General features: G+C 41.8%; 1 protein-coding gene across 1 annotated transcript in view; it reads right to left on the bottom strand.

Moving 5' to 3' along the window:
* Positions 1 to 23,550, bottom strand: part of HSD17B4 (hydroxysteroid 17-beta dehydrogenase 4) — a 77,074-nt gene that overhangs the window by 47,436 nt on the left and 6,088 nt on the right. The window contains exons 2-11 of the mRNA XM_028748601.2: positions 22,347 to 22,400; positions 17,658 to 17,765; positions 15,824 to 15,883; positions 14,436 to 14,457; positions 14,294 to 14,340; positions 13,167 to 13,251; positions 11,662 to 11,849; positions 7,711 to 7,802; positions 6,761 to 6,785; positions 5,723 to 5,851 (exon numbers count right to left, since the gene is read on the bottom strand). Of these exons, the coding sequence (XP_028604434.2) occupies positions 5,723 to 5,851; positions 6,761 to 6,785; positions 7,711 to 7,802; positions 11,662 to 11,849; positions 13,167 to 13,251; positions 14,294 to 14,340; positions 14,436 to 14,457; positions 15,824 to 15,883; positions 17,658 to 17,765; positions 22,347 to 22,400 (810 nt within the window). The remainder of the gene's footprint in view (positions 1 to 5,722; positions 5,852 to 6,760; positions 6,786 to 7,710; positions 7,803 to 11,661; positions 11,850 to 13,166; positions 13,252 to 14,293; positions 14,341 to 14,435; positions 14,458 to 15,823; positions 15,884 to 17,657; positions 17,766 to 22,346; positions 22,401 to 23,550) is intronic.

A 23,550-nucleotide genomic window follows, 5' to 3' on the forward strand; every position in this document is an offset into this window, starting at 1 on the left:
TAAAGCGAGATGAGCGCCACAACCCCAGAGTCGGTCACGACTGGACCTAATGGTCAGGGGTCCCTTTACCTTTACTCTTATTCCTTTCATTATCCTTTCAACCGTTGATTCACTAACTTGTTCTTCCTGTGTTATCTCCATTAAATGGCAGTGAATCTCCAAAAGATCAGGCAGGTGTCTCTCCCAACCCTACCTGCAGATGTCAAGGATTGAACTTGCAGCTTTCTTGATGCCAAGCATTTGGTCTCTCAGTAAGCTATGACTCCTTCTAGTATTATTCAAAAGCACGACTTCTGGTACAAATAGCAATCTGTCACCTATTCTATTTCTCTAGGCCTACCAATTGTCTGGTATGCAATTTCCTTCTCCGCTTCTTGGGAGTTATCTTCTGCTATATATTAATTCTCACAGGGAACACAAACAAGAAGAAAAGGGGCGGGGGAGAGAACTGCAATAGCACAGAGCGCTGACCTTCTGCTGTCTGGCATAGGAAACTCAACTCCAGTCCCAACCTCCAGCATTAGATTTGCAATGATATTTTAGCACTTGAATAGGCTGCGGAACTTGTGTTATGCAAGGTCACACTTCCAGTGTCTCCAACCAAGATGCTAAGGAAATTGGATTACATGAATTGCCTGAAACTTAAGTGCCCTGTGGTGGTTATCAAGCCTGGGCATTAAGAGTCTGACAAGTAAAAAAATAACAGTAACCAAACTCACTATGTTATAAGTGCTACTGGTACATTAGGCAAAAGCCAGAAATGAGCATTATTATTAGGATTATTAAAAGTATGTATTAAATCACTGTTCTTCTCAAAAGGAGCTATACAGCAGAACTAGCAATGCAGTATGATGGCTACAGCTATACCTTGGGAATAGTGGTTTGAATCTCACCTAGCATTTTCTCTTTCTCTCTACCTCCCTCATGGAGCAGTTATGAGGCTAAACCACCACACTTAGCCCTCTGTAAGAAGGACAAGATGACAAAGTGGTGGGGGAATTAAGCATACAGTGGTACCTCGGGTTAAGTACTTAATTCGTTCCGGAGGTCCGTTCTTAACATGAAACTGTTCTTAACCTGAAGCACCACTTTAGCTAATGGGGCCTCCTGTTGCCGCTGCTCTGCTGGAGCACGATTTCTGTTCTTATCCTGAAGCGAAGTTCTTAACCTGAAGCACTATTTCTGGGTTAGCAGAGTCTGTAACCAGAAGCGTATGTAACCTGAAGCGTATGTAACCCGAGGTACCAATGTACCACAATCTGAGATGCAGCCTTCCATGTTTGTCATTCTGTTTCACCACTTTCACATCTAAATTTTGGGAAATTTCTGATTTGTTTCACAACTTTGAGAGCCTATGCCTGTATAATGGACGTTTCTCTAAGGACAGTGGCAGTCAACACGCAACATCTTTTGCCAGCCTCCTCTTACTGGCAAATGATATATAATGAAATGAAAAGGATGTTTAAAATAACCTTTGTTAAAAACAAACAAACCCAGAAGCTTTTCTTTGGGGAATTATAGGGACAGAACTACCTAAAATGTATAGAAATCCATTCATGTATGCTACTCCAGCGGCAAGAATGTTATTGCCACAAAATGGAAAGAAGCAGAAGTCCCAGCAAAGGAAGAATGGATACAAGAACTTATGGAACATGCAGAAATGGCGAAATTTACCGGAAGAATAAGAATCAAGATAACATTTTTTAAAATAAAAGATTGGAAATGGTTCCTTGAATATTTATAGATAAATTGTAAACAGATAAAAACATTGGAAGGATCACTGTAATAACCTGCAGTTTCATAAGAGTATATATATAAAGAAGATGATTAAATGAGCAAATTAAGTTAATGTGGTTATGCAGAAGATATTAAAAATATGTTTAAGGAACTGCAGAAAGAGGGGGAAGGAAGTCAAGTTTTGAAATGTCAAAATGATTGTAAAATTAGTGAAATGTATGAAGTTAGTGAAATATATAAACTTGAAAAGTATGTGTGTGTTTCTCTCTCTCTTTTGCCAGCTACCTGAACACTGAGCGTCTCTGCCAGTTCCAAGGAGGGGAAAAGCTGGGCAGTAGTGCCAGCACAGTAGCAGTGCCAATCCAATAATCCTGCCCATGCCATGCCTCCCTCTCTGTGTCTCATCCTTCTCCCAACCAACAGCAATGCTCAGTGTTTGAAAGATAGGTGTACAATGCTTCCCTGTCGACCTCTACTTGTCAAGGGCCTGGTCCCTTCATGAGGAAATAAGAGGGACCATTAAACCAAGGACTTGAACAGAGGTGCATGCAAGCCTTGCCCCCCATGTCCCCAAGCATGCCAGCTACACTTCAGGCCTCCCCACAACTAGCAGAAAGGTCTGAAAGGGTTTAAACATGCTTCGAATCTCTTCCCACAACAAGAAACCCTGAGAACCCTGGATAGGGAAGTTTCTGGAAGTGCTCAAACATGCTTGAAAACCTTCAGACCTGCATGCTAACTGTGTGAAGATCTGAAGAGCAGCTGGACACATGGGGTGGGACTTGGGGGGGGGGTGTACCTCTATCCCTAGGGACGTGGGTGGCACTGTGGTCTAAACCACTGGGCCTAGGGCTTGCTGATCGGAAGGCCGGCAGTTCAAATCCCCGCGACAGGGTGAGCTCCCGTTGCTCGGTCCCAGCTCCTGCCAACCTAGCAGTTTGAAAGCACATCAAAGTGCAAGTAGATAAATAGGTACCACTCCGGTGGGAAGGTAAACGGCGTGGTTTCTTCAGAAGCAGCTTAGTCATGCTGGACACATGTCCTGGAAAAACTGTCTGTGGACAAATGCCAGCTCCCTCGGCCAGTAAAGAGAGATGAGCGCCACAACCCCAGAGTCGTCTGCAACTAGACTAAACTGTCAGGGGTCCTTTACCTTTACCTTTTACCCCTAACCCAGTTTAATGCTACACATATTTAGGCAAATGCCTGAACATGCATAGAGTGGCTTGTCAGAAACTGCTAGGTGATCATCAGAGCCTAGAAGGGTTTTAAAATTTCATTTGCCACACACAAACCAACATAGCATACTGCCGCCCAAACTTTTTGCTTCGATAAATTTGGAAGGTCAATAGAGGACCGGCTATCGAATCAGTTTCAATCTAAATGATCAAGCATAAATTAATTTAGAATTCATTACTGTATTACCTTCTTTAATAATGTTTGGAGGCAAATATGCTGTAACTCCAGCAAAGATACACAGAAAACCTCTTGTTTTGCCCTTCCTCGACTAAGTCCTAAGCCTAATTAGAGTAAGATCATTACAGAGAAAGAAATCACTTTCTGAAAATGATACAGCTCAAATTTCAGTGCTTTTTAATCTGGGGTAAATGAAAATCAGGCCTACACACTCAGCATCTAAATAGCCACACACCCCATTATAAGCCACATTTTGTGGTTCTAATTCTAGGCTATTCTCGCAAATGATAGGTAAATGATTACACTAATTGGCATTTTTTGTATAATTATATATGATAGTTTAGTATATAATAGCTTTTCACAGCGTCAAATTACTTACATTAATGCTGGTAATAGTTTTTAATGAAATCTCTGGGGACAGCTTGAACTTGCAGATATAAAGTAACATAGCTTTCATTTTTTTAAATGTGAATACTCTAATTAGTTTTCCTTACTTAACAGTTCGGTGCCTTGAGGCACTAAGGAAAGGGGCTTTCTTACCGAGGGAAATTTTCTAATGTCGTTCCACTGAAAAATTAAATGAATTAGGATGTCAGATATCAGCAGCATTTTACCAGGCTCTCTGCTAATTCTCACAGATGAGAGATTAATCAAAGGCACGTTCTCATCCAAACCACAGCCAAGAACATAACTGAATTCTTCACCCAGCAGAAAAATGTAACAGCGCACTGGATTGAGCATGCCCTTGGAATGTTAACAACTAGTTTAACTTTCAGCAAGCAAAATAGAGTAGCTCCTGGGTGGAGTTTATTCTATCAGAATATTCAAGTCATACTTATATTATTATTTTTATGTACAAGCCATCAGCCACTCAACCCATATGGAAAATAGTAACAACATTATGACCGATTCCCACATCTAGGGACCAGCTTCACTGGCATGGAGAAGAGAAGTGGGGATGATTTCTCTAGTTTGAGAAATGAGTGCTTGGCAAAATAAATCTGGTGCTGGACTAGGTGTTTGTATGGCTGACAGTGCCTGCTGCTACGCGGGTGGTGCTGTGGTCTAAACTGTGGGCCTCTTGGGCTTGCCGATCAGGAGGTCGGCGGTTCGAAACCCCACGACGGGGTGAGCTCCCATTGCTCTGCCCCAGCTCCTGCCAACCTAACAGTTTGAAAGCACGCCAGTGCAAGTAGAAAAAATAGCTAAAGCTGCGGCGGAAAGGTAAACGGCGTTTCTGTGCGCTCTGGTTTCCGTCATGGTGTCCCATTGAGCCAGAAGCGGTTTAGTCATGCTGGCCACATGACCCAGAAAGCTGTCTATGGACAAATGCCGGCTCCCTTGGCCTGAAAGTGAGATGAGCACCGCAACCCCATAGTCACCTTTGACTGGACTTAACCGAGGGATCAAGAGACAAGAGCATCCTGCTCTCCTTCTAAATCTATCCAATTGCTCTTCCCTTAGTCTTTAGAAGTTGGCATCCCTGTGTTAGCATCATCTGTTAAGGCTGTACCAGTAGCAGGGGGCATATTAATAAGCTCTTTTGAGAAAGGCTGGGATGTGTAGCTAGAACTCCACTTTTTATTTTTAGTTAGTAGCCATGATCCTCCACACTATTAGTAGATAACTTGGGTTGTAAACTTCAACATGGTCCACAACTGAAGGGTAAAACCTAAAACCTGAACTTTCTAGGATCTGATCAACTAGACCGCCACTCATAAACATATCGTCAAAAATCATCTTCCCTGGAATCAGGTATGAACAGTCCCTTGAAAAAGGGTAGCATTCCTGATTCTGACAAACCTAAAGGCCCTTCAAGTCTCTTCCAAGTATGACTTAGCCTTGTACAGTTTGCACAATGTTTCATTTGTCTTTTGCTGCTTTCAGTTCCTAGGATCAAGAGTAGATGCTCTGAAATGGAGAATTCTACTGAGTACCAAATCTTCAGATTGACATATCTGATTATTTTAGCCCCACCAATTTGTTCATCACAGGAGCAAACTAAAGTTGGGCAATATCTGGTTTTCAACATTGTGATATATCACCAGCTAAATATCTCAATATTCTGATATATCGCAATGCCTGAAATAAGGATGGAGCTATGTAGCATTGGCTGGCGTCCCAGTTTTTCCCACTTCATGATTTTTGCATAGCACACATACACACAAATCCCATGATTCGCGATATATTGCCATGTCAAAAATTATGAAACCAGTATCATAATATGGACTTCAAACTGGTTTTGGACAATATATCAATACATTGTTCAGCCCTAGTACAAACTGAGCTCCTAAGAGTCTCACTGCCAGACTACTCCAATTCACCAGAACGCAAACACAAGTGTCAAATATCTAAGACAAGAAAACTCCTCGGAAAGAAATTGAGTTTCATGTTTTCCCTTAATATGCATTATGGTAAGACCTGACACTTCCAAAAGTGCAACATGAGTCATGTACCATGATGTTTAGCTGGGTGGTTTGCTTTTTAAAAAAATAATAAAATTGGTTCTTCAATGAAAAGACGACCACATGATTATTTGTGAAATATAGTGAATTTTAAGTGCTCATACCCTGGATAGTTCGAGGTTTGTTGGCATTATTGAAGTCACAGATTATCTCCCATTTATTCTGCACCTCCTCTGGCGTCATCGGCTGGTTCTTCTGTCTGACAATGGCTCCGAGCGATCGCTCCCAGCGCACTAAGCAAACAGCGATAGGAAGAGATAGCCATCAACTGTTGAAACTGCAGGACCACCGCTTCCTTGTAAAAGTAGTAGCCTTTCCCATCAAAACAAAAGTCTGGATTATTGCTCCCTGCCAAGAACAGAACCTGATTTTTACATAATTCAGACCCCCATGTAGAGCAGAAATTCTATCTCAGACCTTTAAGTAAGAGAGCTTCGCTGAATATGGCTTTTTTGCCATTTTGTTTATCTGTGTTCACAACTTTGAATCTTTTTGAAAGCTTAAAGGGAACAGTAGTTGTAAGAATGATAAAAGCACCTTATTCAGTTTCAAATAAGATCTGATAAAAACACACTATCATTTGCCATCAGTGACCAAAAAGCTGGTCCACATAATAGAGAGTGCCCATAAAACACCTGTAAAGGGTGCAGAGATGGAGTTTTGAGGAACTGTTTCATGGATGCACAGTAAACAGCTCCACTATAAGCCCTTTTAAAAAATGTTGGCAGGATTATTGGATTTTCTTGTTTTTGTTTTTATTAGTATTATGTGCTTTTGTATTGTGATTTTGTGTTGTGGACCACCCTGAGACCTGTGGGTATCGGGTGGTATACAAATTTAAATAATAATAATAATAATAATAATAATAATAATAATAATAATAAATACTATATGCCTTTGTAGTACAAATGTGAGTTCAATCCACAGTTACTTACCAAATTGTGGTACCACGAAAGTGGTTTAAAAATGGCTAAAAATAACCCTTTGTATAATTCCAACCTTTCGGCATAAAGGTCCACTACCCTTAATAGGCAACAAATTAAAGTTTCCATATTCTATTTTATGACAACATAAAGATTTCATTTCATATTAAATTCAGATTCTTTTGCAAGTACTAGACCAGATTGTACAAGACCACTTACGTTTTCCAATCCATCCAGCTCCGACCTGCAATATAAAATTTTAGAAGTTAATATAACCTCAAAAAGCAAGCAGTGACAGAACTGTACTTCTAGCCATACTGGAGAGAGCAGTATGTTTCATTTCAATAGGGATGACAACAATAGCCCAATTCAGATGATCATATCTTGGTTTAATAAGGAGTTTATATGAATATGAGCCTTTTGCCCACCCACTCAACCTCTTCAGTCCTCCTCTCCCAGCTAATCTAATCAAGAAGCCTCTAATTAACTATCATCGCCTGCTTTGTCTGAAATGGGAAATTATGGTTACTACTTTGTAACAAGTCATAATATTAAACCAGCTTCAACCCTTGGTTGAACATCCTAGCCTGTTTCAAGGCAGCTAAATCATAGTTTCCCGGTTTTGATGGAACAAGAAACAATGGTTAATAAGAGGCTTCTTGGTTTGATTGTTGTGAAGGCAAGAACTGGGGAGCTGAACGGGCAAGCAAAAGATTTATTCATTATCTATATATTAAGCTGAGGTATAATCAGAATGTAGCCAATATGTCAAACAGCTATAGTATATACTCTTTGTGTGGTATTCAATTAAGATTTACTCAGAGTACACCCACTGCAATTAATTAACATGGCTAAGTGAGGTTCGTTAATATCAGCAGGTCTACTCTGAGTACAACTTGGTTGAATATTGCCCTTAATTTTTTTGCATTTTGTTTCTTTCACGTGTATCTTTAACCCTAGCACATTATTCTCCTAGCTTCAAGAAAGCTGTTAAGTTGGTAGGCAAACCCAATATTGGGAGTGTAAATTCAGGTATCACTCCCCACCGATTACCTTATTCACCCTAATTTGCACACGCATGTACCTCACTTTAACTCTCATTTCTCAAAGATTCACAGCTGATGATGTGAACAATTTGTTGCCGGGAAAGGAAAATACAGGGATATTACCTCAAACAGTCCGCTATTCTCTTGACAACTTTCATGGCAAAGCCAAAGAACCAGAGGAGCCACATATTCTGGCTTGAAAGCATCCAGCATATCTAGGTTAGACGGAGTTTAAAATAACGTAAGTTTGCAAAAATAAAATAAAAATGCTATACACAGACGTTGCACACCAGGAATGGAAAAACTGCTGTCCTCGGGTTGCTGATGGACTACCACTCCCATCAACCACAACCATTCTCCATGGCTGACAAGAGCTGGAGTCCTACCACATCTAGAGGGCCACAGTTTCCCCATCCTGGTTGTATATAAAGAGATAAAATACCAGGCTTAACTGATACTTGTAAGTGCATGCTCACATTCGTCCTTTGTTATCCTTGTTTCTCTTCCTCACTTTTAGACTGTAACCTCCTTGGGGAGAGGGGGCACTAATAATAATAATAATAATAATAATAATAATAATAATTTATTTATTTATTCCCCAGCCTCTCTGGGTGGCTCCCAACAGAATATTAAAAATACAACAAAACATCAAACATTAAAAATTTCCCTAAAGAAGGCTGCCTTCAGATGTCTTCTAAAAGTCAGATAGTTGTTTATTTCCTTTGGAGGAACGTATGCTGAAGACTGAAATTTCAGTTTAAAACCTCAATAACATGGTGCTCCCATAAAATATGCCAGCCCTTATAGGTTCACATTAGAAGCCACCCATGTGGCATTAAGTTGAGTGATGAACAAAAATGTTGGCATCTACTTTTTATAAAACATGCACAGTTTTTTCTGAGCACTTAAGAGGTTGATGTTGACGCTGGGTACACTCAAGTAAATGTCAACTTTAACCTTAATCAGAAATGAAAAGGGAGTCTGTGCAGGACACTAAAATAATGTCTGTGGAGGAAGATGACAAAGTAACACTCCAAGATTAATATATTTAGGAGTTGGGGGAGGAAGGGAACTGGGACTTCACAAATGCCGTTGTATCTCATTGCTTCCTTGCATTAGAACAAAGGCCATAAACAGGTGGAAAGCCATATCCAGTTAAAGATGATACAACTGTAGCTCGCTACAATTCAGGAGGGTGAATCTCGCACACTATGTCCTGAACAGTCTTTTCTCCCCATTTACGAGCAGATAACTCTGCTTGTTGTCTTTGTCCATGGAGTTTTCTTGGCAGGGATACTGGAGTGGCTTGCCGGTTCCTCCTCCAGGTTGATGCTTTTGAATTCTGGTGCTGGAGGAGACTCTTGAGATTCCCATGGACTGCAAGAAGATCAAACCTCTCCATTCTTAAGGAAATCAGCCCTGAGTGCTCACTGGAAGGACAGATCCTGAAGCTGAGGCTCCAATGCTTTGGCCACCTCATGAGAAGAGAAGACTCCCTGGAAAAGACCCTGATGTTGGGAAAGATGGAGGGCACAAGGAGAAGGGGACAACAGAGGACGAGATGGTTGGATAGTGTTCTTGAAGCTACCAGCATGAGTTTGACCAAACTGCGGGAGGCAGTGGAAGACAGGAGTGCCTGGTGTGCTCTGGTCCATGGGGTCACGAAGAGTCGGACACGACTAAACGACTAAACAACAACAAACTTTGCTTGTATCAGATGTGAAGCTTTTAACTGCTTTCTTCTAATGCAGGAGCATCCAAACTTTTTTCAAAGAGGGCCGGATTTGATGAAGTGAACACGCATGAGGGCCAACCACAATTGTTGACCTTTTTTAGGATTTAAGTTGTTGAGTGTTCAGTGACAAAGGAAGGAAATTAAGAACAAGACCAGCAGAAGACAAAGTAAAGTGCAGGTACAATTATGAAGAAGACCTGCAGAAGGGACATGGAAAAGAGTTAAGAGCCTCGGACATAAGATCACCAGGTTGATGGACTAGATGGAACAGACAGAAAGGACTGACAGAACCCAAGACCAGGAAGAAGAGACGGTGGATGAAGATTGGCAGAAAGTTTAAAAATCCATTTAGAGAAATACTGCAAAATTAATGAGTGCTAGGAAAATCTTGGAATGAAACTATTAGGCTTTAGTAGAAATGTTATAAGGAGTTATGTATAAATAAGCTTTTAAGTTTTAAGGTTTTTTTATGGTAAGATAAGGCTAAAATAAATTAAAACAACTAAAGGACAGAATATAGTGAAAGATGGAAAGGATTTGCTGAGATAATTAATAATTAGAATACAAAAAAGGGAGGTGTGAGGAGGTCGATGAAATAAGTTAATGAAGATAAGGATATGGGAATATTGGATTTGTTTTTAAATTTACTTTTTTGTTCTTGTTTTTGATTTTGGTGTATTGTATGTTTTGTATTTTTTATTCTCTTTTTCTTGCTCTTCTTTTTTCTTTCTTCTCTTTTTTTTGTAACTTTAAATTCCCAATAAATATCATTAAAAAAAAAAGAAGTTGTTGAGTGTTTTTTAGGATTTTACCCTGGGGAAATAAACTGCCACAGGGGCCGGATTAAACCAACCAGTGGGCCACATTAGGCCCCAGAAACGGATGCCTGTTCTACTGGATCATGCAACTGGTTTATAAGAAGAGCACTGTATGCTGTATTTGTGGATGTGCTTGAAACAATACTGCTAAAAGTGGTGAAATTATTTATTATTTTTAAAATAGGGAGATATTGGAAGGTTTGCAGCAGCCACTGGGCTGAATCGCTCATTGAAGAACTGGGTTCTGAATTATTAATACAAGACATGAAATAAATATATTTCCAAAGTGCATCAATGCAGAACATTGCGCTTTATGCGCAAGTCCAAGTGACAGCACATCAAAGACCAAAAGCTTGATTCCGAGTCTTAGCGGTCTGCGCTTGTCTTTGGAAGACAAGAGGAACGATATGAAGATACAGGATTAAAGTGAGCTTCACACACAAGCACATCTATTCCAGCATCGCAAGCAACATGCAATGAAGCAAACGGAAGACTCCTTGAAAACACCACAATCAGCACCACTCGTGGTCTCATACAGAAGCAGTCAAATCCATCACTGCCAGGCAAGAGATGGTCAAAAGAGGTGTGTCCCCGAAAAGGGGGCAGGAAATTTTCTCAGGCCTCGCTTTCACTGAGCCTAGACCTATTTAATCCCCAGCATGCTTTGTGAAAATAAGTTTTGAGTTGTTCCTCAGTTGTTGTTTGGAAAAATAAAAGCATGTGCTTCTCTAAAAGTCTTATGCGGCACTTACAGTGAGTGAGTTACATAAATTTGTTCCCTTTGAAATCTAGGGAAACCGGAATCAGCTCATCTCTATGCTCCTTGAAGGACTAGACCAAAAGTTTAATCTAGTTTACAGTTCCATTTAACCCCAGACACTGTGTTGCCAACAATAGCTTGTCCAGTGATCCAGGAAAAGTTACCATTACTGCAAAAGAGAAACAGACATGCTGCTAATGCAAAATTTCTTATCACCCAAACGACCAGGTCCAGAGTTTTGATTTTAAATATTAGAACAAAGAGCCAGTGGTAGATCTATTCTCTGTTACATTTTTCTTTTTCTCTCTCCTTCTTTTCAAAAAAATCTGCACTTGCTGGGGAGCAGTCAAAACAAATAACATTTCAAAATTTGAAGTTCTAGCCTGCTCTTGATTCAGGGTAGTTAGGGACACACCAGAGTGTGGAACAGTAATTAGTGTTCTGGGTTCAAATTCCCACTCAGCCATGAGGTCACTTTGGGCTGGTCAACACAAGGTTGTGGTGAGGATAACATGAGGAGAATTGTGTACACCACTTTGAGCTCCTTAGAGGAGAAGTGGCATATTACTAACATAACAAATAAAGAAAAGGGAAAAGGGAAAACATTTGACTGTGTGATCCTTTGTAATTTTGCCACCGTTTCGGTGATTTAATGACACATTCAAAGCTCACCTGAAATGGAAGAAATGTCAGGAACAGAAAAGTAGATAGGCATTCTGTGATATTAAATCGGCCACTTTGCTAATATTTAGATTGCTTACCCTGAGGCATGACAGTCTGCGTTAGCCGAGATCCTGCGGTGGGAGCAATGGTGTTGCAATGGATGTTGTACTTTCTGCCCTCGACTGCAAGTGTGTTCGCAAGACCCAAAAGACCAAGTTTGGCAGCGCTGTAGTTTGCCTGGCCAAAGTTGCCATATATCCCAGCAGCTGAGGAAGTCATAATTATTCTTGAAAACAAAATGCAGTGAATTCCTGTGTTAATATGATGACATGGCAGAAAACACTTTGAAAGGGGACAAGGGGACTAGGTCAGTAAAAGCAAGGGAGATGAATCCTGTACAGTGGTACCTCGAGTTACATACGCTTCAGGTTACAGACTCCACTAACCCAGAAATAGTACAGTGGTACCTCGCAAGACGAATGCCTCGCAAGACAAAAAACTCGCTAGACGAAAGGGTTTTTTGTTTTTTGAGCTGCTTCGCAAGACGATTTTCCCTATGGGCTTGCTTCGCAGGACGGAAACGTCTTGCAAGTTTGTTTCCTTTTTCTTAACACCGTTAATGCAGTTGCGACTTGACTTCGAGGAGCAACTCATAGAACGCGGTGTGGTAGCCTTTTTTGAGGTTTTTAAAGACTTTGGTGATTTTTGAAGCTTTTCCAAAACTTTCCCGACACCGTGCTTCGCAAGACGAAGAAAATCGCAAGACGACAAAACTTGCGGAACGAATTAATTTCGTCTTGTGAGGCACCACTGTACCTTGGGTTAAGAACTTTGCTTCAGGATGAGAACAGAAATCGTGCTTCGGCAGTGCAGCAGGAGGCCCCATTAGCTAAAGTGGTGCTTCAGGTTAAGAACAGTTTCAGGTTAAGAACGGACCTCCGGAACGAATTAAGTACTTAACCCAAGGTACCACTGTAATGTGAAGGGGCAAGTCAGCAAACAGCACCAAGTTTTTCACATAGTGGCAAAATGATTTCCCCTCTTATCTAGTAAGAGAATAGCCAAGTCACTCAGCCCCATGCCCCTGCCTGGCCATTTGGGGCAATAATATTGGTTAACCTTAGTACAGGGGTTGCCAAGAAGGTGCCCTCCAGATGTTGCTGACTTTCATCATTCCTACACCAACATATCCGATGGACAGGGATGAGAATTGTAGTCCAATAACATCTGGAAGGGACTATGTTGGTTATCCCTTAGGGGGCTGTTGTATGGAGGACAACTAGATAATATCAGTATTCAAGGTTCCTCACATGCAAGTGCTCTACATCTATTAACCATTATTGTTAGTATTACTGAACAACAACTATTACTGCTGATATTTGATAACCATTACATCATGGTTTTGATGGTTGTCTACCACCTTAGGGTTCTTTTTCCTTTTTAAAAGGAAAGATGAATTCTTTTCTTTTTTTTAAGATTAAAGTATCATGGATTTTACAGAGAAACAGGTGATAATATAACCACAGAGTACTTTCACTCTTATTAATTCAACAGTCTTGGATCCCTCCGGCAGTATGTTCAATGACCAACCCAATCTACTCACCTGCCAAAGTTCTGGTTTTTCATATGGTTCCATGCAGCTCGGGTTACCAGGAAAGACCCCCTCAGGTGAACTTTGTGAATTATATCTAGAAGGAATTCAAGCAGTTTAATGCATGTGTTTCCTGAATGAGTAAAGGCAGTCAAGAGCAATATGGACGCTTTTCTTTGGAACAATGGCCTGGAGTCTGACTAGCCCTCTGTGCTGCCTCTCGTGCAGCTACGGTAGGTCCCCCAACACTCCAGAACAGATTTTCAAAGGGTCTGCAGAGGAAAGGTTAGATCTGCAAAAACTACCATAATAGCTTCTGTTGGAAGAAGGATCCTATTAGTGGAACTCTGCTCTGCTCTAATCCATCAATGGATCTAAGCCAACAGGATGAACCTTCACTCTGTGAGTTTAATTGGGCCCACCAAAGCTTCCCATTTGGCCTGCAATGTCTTTTCTGCCAAACCCAACACCGTATACAACACCAGGTGTGGTGCGGGTATATACCGTATTTTTCACTCTATAAGACGCACCAGACCACAAGACGCACCTAGTTTTTGGAGGAGGAAAACAAGAAAAGAAATATTCTGAATCTCAGAAGCCAGAACAGCAAGAGGGATCGCTGCGCAGTGAAAGCAGCAATCCCTCTTGCTGTTCTGGCTTCTGGGATAGCTGCGCAGCCTGCTTTCGCTCCATAAGACGCACACACATTTTCCCTTACTTTTTAGGAGGGAAAAAGTGAGTCTTATAGAGCAAAAAATACGGTATATGGCTCAGCCGAAAGAGGGATTTACAGGTACTGATGGTCAGCAACACCTGGAAAGTTCTGTGCTAAACACTAGAAGATTATCAGGTCTTATGAAGAGCTGTGCACTGGGGTTCGTAATGCCCAATGATCAGTTGACCTTTGGGCACTTTGCAGGCTGTGCCTTCAGCCTCACTGTTTCATTTCAAAGTACCGTATGTGGGCAGAATTGGGTCACCTGATGTCACTGTTGCACCAGGTGATTGACAGGTGGCTGGTCCACCCACCTGTCAAACATGGGGGGGGGGGGTTGGGAGATAACGATATGCCCCACCAACCAGATTCTGTTCCCCACCACTGATCCACGTCATTGAGCTTCACTACTTAGTCAACTCACCCCAGTCTTCATCACTAATTCTAGCGAATGAACGGTCCCTCAGTATCCTAAATAGAAGAAAAGCAAGCAAAATCATCACAGCAGTCACAACGTCATGAATCTGTGGCAGAAGAAAAAGGTTTTGCTGTTCAGATCTACTTACCCAGCATTGTTGATAAGTATGTCTGCAAAATAAATGCACACAAAATGTTATATAGATATATACACGCTATACATAGTTTTCATATGCATGCTAAAATCTTTACTACTACTTGAGTTGCATTTAATTTTGCCTTTAGCAAATCTGGCCAGTCCTGAGACACAGAGAAAGTACATTTCAGGAATGCAAAATGCTTGCACTTGTTAAAGGCCGGAAGCAACTCCAGTCTCTGGCTGCAGCACATTAGATTGGTATAACAACAACAACAACTATAATAATAATAATTTTATTTGTATCCTGGCCATCCGACTGGGTTGCCCCAGCCACTTGGAACAGACTGGCAAGAGAGAAAAGAACGCCCCACATTTTTGTTTGGAATGAATGAACAGCTACTAAAATTTGGGCAAACAAAAGTGCTTCTTGGAACGTAACTGGCCTAACAGCCTCATTCAAATTCAGGGGCACTTGCATATCTAAATGAAGCAATGCCTCTCCAACAAAGGACAAGGATATGCTGATGCATGCTATCCTAAGCACTTGCTAGAACAGCAAGTCCAAAGTTCAGGCTGCCAGACAACTTGGCATGAATATATAATGCCGCTGCAACGTGAAAAAGAGAGTTAATTCAAATTCAATACTCCTTACATATTTTGAAGTGGCCCCATAAAACTTTGCCTTGCCATTTTATGCATCTGTGTAAAGGTAAAGGGGCCCCTGACCATTAGGTCCAGTCATGGCCAACTCTGGGGTTGCGGCGCTCATCTCGCTTTAATGGCCGAGGGAGCCGGCATACAGCTTTCGAGTCATGTGGCCAGCATGACTAAGCCGCTTCTGGCGAACCAGAGCAGGGCACGGAAATGCCGTTTACCTTCCTGCCGGAGTGGTACCTATTTATCTACTTGCACTTTGACGTGCTTTCAAATTGCTAGGTTGGCAGGAGCAGGGACTGAGCAATGAGAGCTCACCCCGTCACGGGGATTTGAACTGCCAACCTTCTGATCAGCAAGTCCTAGGCTCTGTGGTTTAACCCACAGCGCCACCCGCGTCCATAGTGACATTCAAAAATGTACATGGCTGGGCCCTAATGAGTAAGAGATCAGTCCTGCCCTAATCACAGTAGCTTCAGGACAGGACTCCTCAAATGCCCTGATGCCCACATGGTGCTCCAGGTGAGCTGAAATCCTCCCTCTTCTCATCAATAGGATGGTTGGCTCTTGATGACAGAAGGATGCCTTCATGCAGCTGTCCACCACTCAAGTGGATACAGAAGCCTTTTCATGAGCTGCATCTGGAAGATCAGGGCAGCTATGTGGGAGCTAACCCCCTAAGTCTGTCCTAAACCTCCATTTAGGACAGAAGCGCTCTGTCTCATTAAAAAATAATAATCATACCTATCCTCCCAAAAGCATCCAGTGCAGTTTTCACAAGCTTCTCGCCGGCTTCCACTGAATCTGCAGAAAGAAGTTACAGAAAAAGAACTTAAACCTCAATCAGCAATGAGAATATTCTAGTTAGATAGAATACACCCATGCTGGTGGAAAGCAGGACACTAGAAAACCTGAATGTGATCCCTAGAGGCCATTACACATCAAATTTTGCTCACGCACAAACTATCTGGGCTATGCATTTGCATGGACAAGTTGATTACCATAGACAGCAGTAACTCCTGCAACTGCAGCTACTGCGATTTCTTCCTGCTGCATTCATGATTACCAGAGACATTATGCACACAAATAGATACCTGTGGATAGACCCAATAGCCGAAATGGGGAAGAAAACATGTCCTTGGATCCTATGAGCCCTTTGGGTGAGTGGAAGCCACTTCTGCTTGTTCTCAGCAGGAAGCGCCAATACCCATCCCAGCTGCAGCCCCTCCGGCACATGCCATTCCAGAGGGGTCTCCTGGCTCTCAGAAGTAAATTTGCAGAGAGGCACCAGAGGATATGGAGCAGAAAAAACCCTGTTTTGTGTATGGCACAATGTGCATTGCTGTTGTCTGGATCCAAGCCACTGTATGAGCACATGTCCTTGGAAGGTAACACATATTTAAGACCCTGAACCAAAAAAATGGCTTAAATGTGGGAACAAGCAGCATTTTGAGTGGTTTTTAACACATCAAATATCTTCCGATGCCTGGGCTTCAGACATCACAGTCTAAAGCAGGCTTCCTCAACCTCAGCCCTTCAGATATTTTTGGCCTACAACTTCCATGATCCCTAGCTAGCAGGACCAGTGGTCAGGGGTGATGGGAATTGTAGTCAAGTAAGCAACAAATTGGTTTAGTATCTAAGGATAATTGCATGTGTCAGATGGGTAAAACATTAAGCTCATTTAAAGCACCAGACCATGATCTTCGGTTCCTGGCTGTGCCTTGAAGCTAGAAGGACATCAATCAATAAATTTCATGACACATTGCAAGTTATTTTCTGACGTTCTTCTGACACAAGGGTCATCACACATCACACAGTTGCACATGCATTTCACAGTGCTTGCCATAGTCTATTCAAGTAGATGGGAGCTGCAGGTCAATACATGTATGTTGTGTGTGTTACATTTGTGTGTGGACTTAAGCCTTTACAAAATGCAAGATTGGAAACCACTTTCAAAAGGCAGCGGCGTGCGCTGCGAATAGAGAACAGTACGCTCATCCCATGGCCACTAAGAAATTACCAGATAGATCACAATGAAGCAGCACCCGGGTGCTTAAAGAATACAGAAACAGAGCTACCATTTAAGGACTCAGCATAAATATTAGCCTTCATGACCTGCACCAGGTAAACTAAACGTGTACATCTTCATTTAATGCAACAGCGTACAGCATGCTTCTGAACAGCACTGGCTGCATAATTGTTGGAAAGTGAATCACACTTACATAGCCACAATGAATCGCATAACTTCAAGTCTTTCCAAAATGCATGGGCTTATCGTTCATGGCTCCACATTCTGACTACCTAGTCACAGCAGACCCAATAATATTGGGTACTCTTAACCCCCCAGTTCTGAGATTCGGAACAATTGGCAAGCAAAATTCTAGGGAACCACTAATCGTGCAATAGTCATTTAAAATTTCATTTATGATTATATATAGTTTTCCCAAAATGTCAGACCCTTCTAAGAACCTCACCTGGATTTACATATTTCAAGAGTTAGAAATAGTAGCTTTGCCAGCATATGTTTTCTTGGGCGGGGGAGAGGCAGGATAGAGATGAGAGGGGAGAAACATACCATAGTTGGCCACTGCTTTTCCACCTTTGGCTCTGATTTCTTCAACAACGTTGTCAGCAGCTGACGAGCTCTTTCCATGTCCCTTGAAGTCGCCTCCGAGATCATTCACTGGGTAACAAACAGAGAAGCTTGTAATGAGAATTAGGACCAACTGCTGCAACTTAGGGTAGGGCCAGACCTTAAAGATCAGCAGTGCCAACTTAAATAAAATATTGGAGGGGCCAGGTAAGCCCCGCCCCACATAATTGATCAAATGTCAGGGTGCAACCCACAGCATTTAAATGGTAATGCCCATCAACTTTGGGGAGACCCAGCGCCCTCATATATTTTATTGCAGGAGGCCGAAGGGACCTCGGCCCCTAGGTATGTACAGTATGTTAACCATGACTCTGGGTTCAGATGACACTCTGAGCTAAACCTTGGCATAGTTGCCATTCTGCACCAAGCTAAAAAGCTCAGGGGTCAGAGCAAAGCAAGAGTGAGCTCCCCATTGGGAACTGTGACTGTGCAAACATGCCAGAAAGTCATACTTATCAAGATGTGTGAGCCAGACCTAACATACAGTGGTACCTTGGTTCCCGAATGGCTTAGTTGTCGAACAAATCAGCGCCTGAACGCCGCAAACACAGAAGCTCCTGCAGCCAATCAGAAGCCGTGCCTTGGTTTTTGAACGTTTCAGGAGTCGAACGGACTCCTGGAATGGATTAAGTTCAAGAACCAAGGTACCACTGTATATGGGTCAGAATAAGTACGCATTTAGTCTGCCAATGGGAAGTTTTAATCTGGGATAGGGAACTTGCAGTCCTCCAGGTGTTATTGGACTAGAGTCAAACAACATCAGGAGGGTCACAGGTTCCATGTCCTTCATTTAAACTAAAACTTCCTAGACTGAAAAATCATGAGCAATCTGAGTAATGTTTCTGGCACAGCGAGCTTTTCTGTAATTGGATACCTGTGCAAAGAGGGAAGGCTAAGACTACGTATAAACTTTGAGCTGAAATTGTCAGAAACCCAACACGAGCTTACAGGGTGAGCGAAAGTATTTCAGGACCATATGAAGGCCATCTATTGGCAGTCTGTGTTTAAAAAGCACACTCAGTAGTTAAAACAGGAGCCCCCAATATCATGGATGGATGCAGTTATTCTGCAAAATCTTTTTTTTCTTCCCCTGCAGCGCACTAATGAGACTTCATAGCCAGGCAGAAAGAGTTTTATTTTCATCCTTGCAATTCAGCGCTTTTGAACTGTAAGAAACATGCATGGATTATTTGCATATTTTCAGACATAAAACAAGAGCATGCAGAAAATCCAGGTTACATAATAATAATGCAAAGCAGCACGTCTTGGAGGAGAGCTCAAAAAGGAAAGCAAATTGTGCTTGTGGATATGTATATATATCGTATTTATGAAGCAGGATTACCCCCATGTGGTCAAACTAAATAATGCAATTTAAAATTTGCCACTGTGTTTAATAATTCTTGAGGGTTAATGAAGTACATTAAAAAGGTGTCCATAAAAAATTGTTCTGAAAAATACACAGAATCAGGGGATAGCATAAAATTAATATCCTTAATATCCTTATGCAGACACCTCATGATCTGTTTAAAAGCATTCTACAAGCCTAAGTGTTGGTTAAGGCTAAGGCTGCATCCCAACCCTACTTTACCTGAGAGTAAGCTCCACTAAATTAAAAAGGACTTAGAAACTATGCGCTGAAAAAAAATTCTGAATCTCAGAAGCCAGAACAGCAAGAGGGATCGCTGCGCAGTGAAAGCAGCAATCCCTCTTGCTGTTCTGGCTTCTGGGATAGCTGCACAGCCTGCATTCGCTCCATAAGACGCACACACATTTCCCCTTAACTTTTTAGGAGGGGAAAAGTGAGTCTTATAGAGCAAAAAATACGGTATACAAAAACCTAGCAAAACATTAAACATTAAAAAAACTTCCCTATACAGGGCTGCCTTCAGATGTCTTCTAATGGTTGTATAGTTACTTATCCCTTGACATCTGATGGGAGGGCATTCCACTTGGAGGGTGCCACTACCAAGAAGGCCTTCTGCCTTGTTTCCTGTAATCTCACAGTGAGGGAAACCGCCAGAAGGCCTTTGGAGCTGGACCTAAGTGTCTGGGCTGAACCATGGGGGTGGAGATGCTCCTTCATGGATATAGGGCCTGTATACTTGGCATCTCTGAAAAGCCACATTGAAAGACTAATTTTATTTATTTCCTTTTTATGTTTATGGTGCCTTCCATCACTGACCCCAAGGCTGTATACATGAGATTCCCAGCTGTTACCCAACCAGGCACTAACCAGTCCCAGACTTTCTTAAGTGCTCCAAGGCCTCACGTGCCTTCAGACCAAGACTTGCAGGACTCACAAATGAACTATGCATATATAGAAACTATGCGCTGAATATATTTGCAGTGTTCTGGTCTTTCACTTATAAAACGTTGACAGTTATGCAGAAAACATATGGCATTAAAGGCAGGACCTGAGGTAACAGCAATAGATCTCCAAGTCGTCTCTGCTGCAAATGTCTAGGATTATTTCCCAAAGGCTAACAATTGTTTGAAAGTGTATCATGTTAAACTAGACTGAAGTGGCTGGAACCCTTGTACTGAAAGACTTGAGAATCACAAGGACAAAAGAAGTTAGAATACGACGCCAACTTAAGAAGGGTATAAGGTTTGGTTCACTAGGCTTCTGTTCTAACAGTGCTGCAAAGCCTCTGTTTTTGAGTATGTTTTGAACATTCTTACATTAAAAATGATGAAGGCTCGCATTTCAAACAACTTTAACCACTTCCAGAATAAAAGCTGTAATTCAGAGCAGCTGTTGGCTAAAATGAAAAGGAACTGCACACATTTCTGAAGCTTTTAGCGTAGTTTGTGCTGTAGCTGCTTTGACAACTGCTTGGTTTCAACAGCTTGTCGCACTGGTTGTTGGAGCTGCGGCAGTGGAAGAAAGCCCTGGCTGCAACATGCAGCTTGCAATGTGAAACAGGACTTTTAGATTGCATCGTAAATTTGTGAGCTGTAAAACAAAATAGCTGCTTGGTAGAAAAATATGAGTGATATATATTATTTTCCTAATTGCCATTTATAAACTGCTAGAGTTGCCCACTGCCATTAGCAAACAGGATAGCAATTCCTGGCTACATCACTAATGAAGCCTGTAATTCTGCTTGGTTCTGAGATACCTAAACATTTGAAAAACATGTTCTCCATGCCTTAATTCAGGGCCACCAACACTTCTGTCACTGACTCAATTCATGATCAAATTACCATCCCCTCAGACATTACCTCCTTTTCTCCAATCTTCCTTCCCTTTCATTTTCCTGTTTAGCACTAACTGCAGTTTGCTGTGATGTTCAAATGGCCTAACTATGGTTGTCTTCCAAACCAAAATCATAAACGATGGTTTGAAGCAAACCCAAATCAGGGTTAATGATACATGGTGCAAATTTGCAACCCACTATGCACCCAAATCAGTTTAGGATGAGCTAAATTTAACACACAGAGTGGAGTGTTAAATGAAACGTGTTCAACTCACTCCCGCTATAGCATTTTCTAAAATTTTTACACAATTTGTGAACTTTTGTCCATTGCTGCTAAAACCGAAGCTCAAAATGTTCTTGCTAAACAGGCATTGAAAAGGCATCTACCGTAAGTGCAATCCTGGGAAACTACAGCTACTCATTGAAAGAACTCTCTGCCCATGTGTTAAGAGCTTTGCTCCAGATTTCAAGGTTTCAAATTATGTAAAGCTACATGAAAATTCAACACACACTTAGAAGTTGTGCAATTTGAAAAGCGCCCCAACGAGTAGAAGGAGGAACTCAAGATGGACCGCAAGTGATTATCAGGCCCAAACTAGGCCTTTCACTCAGAACCAATTTACTCAGAATGCAACGAGTTTTATTTCCTAGTTTATTTCAAGGTTCAATAAGCCATGGAAGTGTCGTTAGCTAATGAGAAACGAGTGTATTTTAATGGACAGAAGGGGATTAACATACATTACCATGCATGTAGGAAAACTAAGAGGACTTAATCCATAACACACATTTTATATTGCTGTTGTCTTTAGACCCTTCCATAACTTGGTTTATCCTCCAATGCATTAAACACATTCCAGAGTTTCCAGTAGGCTCCAGTAGGCTCCTAACCTATGTGCATATCTGCGCACTCAGAAACTGCTTAGTTCCCTTTAATGAATCACATGAAGCTGCTGTTGCCCAACTATGAAAAACAAGCCAATTAATCACTAAAGTCCCGCAGTGTTGCATGAGCACCATTAACATGACATGAAAGAAATTACACACACACAACACTCTTCTAAAATATTGCATGTGGCATTGTGGAACCGCAAGTGTTTTTGTTTTCCTTACCAGTAAGTAGCTACCACTCCAACTTAACACTAGATTCCCTATAGACATGTTGTGCCTGTGGGCAAGAAGATGTACTACCCAAATGCCAGTATGCCATTATGTAAAATCCCTAGCTGTCTTGCCATCAAAACTAGGTCAGAGAAATTAAAACAGGAAAGCTTAACAGTGGATCTCCACAAGTAAGGAATGCAACGATTAATAGATAAATAAATGAAGTGCAAAGGTTGCTGGGACAAGTTGCAGCGCTTTAAATCACAAATGACAAAGGTTGCTGGCAAAAGAAATAAAGTAAATAACTTACCAACCACAGAAGCTCCTCTTTCAGCAAACGCCAGGGCATAGGCTCTGCCCAGTCCTACCAGGGATTAAAAAGAAGTTCTTTTAGAATCTCAACAGTTTAAAAACCGAAAAAGAAGTCAAGTTTGTGTGTGCGGATAACCCAACAAGAAAAGGAACATTTATTCTGAGGTTGCTTCACATCCATGTTTTGTGCAATCATCTGATATAGAGAATTAAGAAGAGGCTCAGAAAGAGATATCCAAAGTGAATGTCATCAGTACTCCTGGCTTACTTGCTGATCTTGTTCCCAGGAGGGCTATCCCAGAAGAAGCTAATCGCTTAAGTCCTTTCATCTGCAGAAATACTTGGAACAATCTATGTAACTAAGCTGTGCAGTAGAGAAGGAAATTAGGCAGCCATGGTTCATTCTGGGAAGATGGATGGAGTGAAGGAAAATAAACTTGGTAGATTAATCTACTACTTCCCAAGTTAATATGGTAGCCTTGCAAGTTTAAGTTTAACATTGGTGAACATTTTACAATATGCCTCCGTCATGGAGATTGTGGTGGGGGAAGCAGTTTGAAAACATATTCTGATGCGTAAGTTTTCTGAACATACAGCAGGTGTATGTTCATTTCAAGCCACCATACTTTAGAATGTATGCTCATCTTCACCCAAAATAGCGACTATACTCATTCGTGAGAAAGGCTTTGGGAGTAAACCCTGAGGGAAAATCCGTACCTGCTACTTTGTGAGACATCTTTGTGAAAAGAAAAGGGTAAACACTACACTACTCCGGAGCAGAGTCCCTAAGACAGCTGGAATAGTGACTCCTGCAGCAAGGTAAAAAGGTAAAGGGACCCCTGACAGTTAAGTCCTGTCATGAACGACTCTGGGGTTGTGGCGCTTATCTCACTTTACAGGCTGAGGGTGCCAGCGTTTGTCCACTCTGCAGACAGTTTTTCCATGTCATGTGGCCAGCATGACTAAGCCGCTTCTGGTGCAACGGAACACCGACATCAGAGCAGTGCACAGAAATGCTGTTTACCTTCCCTCCGCAGTGGTGCCTATTAATCTACATGCACTTTTTGACGTGCTTTCGAACTGCTAGGTTGGCAGGAGCTGGGACTGAGAAACTGGGAGCTCACCCCGTCGCAGGGATTCGAACCGCCAACCTTATGATCAGCAAGCCCAAGGCTCAGTGGTTTAGACCACAGCGCCACCCG

The sequence above is a fragment of the Podarcis muralis genome, chromosome 11 (assembly GCF_964188315.1).
Source record: "Podarcis muralis chromosome 11, rPodMur119.hap1.1, whole genome shotgun sequence".
Taxonomy (NCBI): domain Eukaryota; kingdom Metazoa; phylum Chordata; class Lepidosauria; order Squamata; family Lacertidae; genus Podarcis; species Podarcis muralis.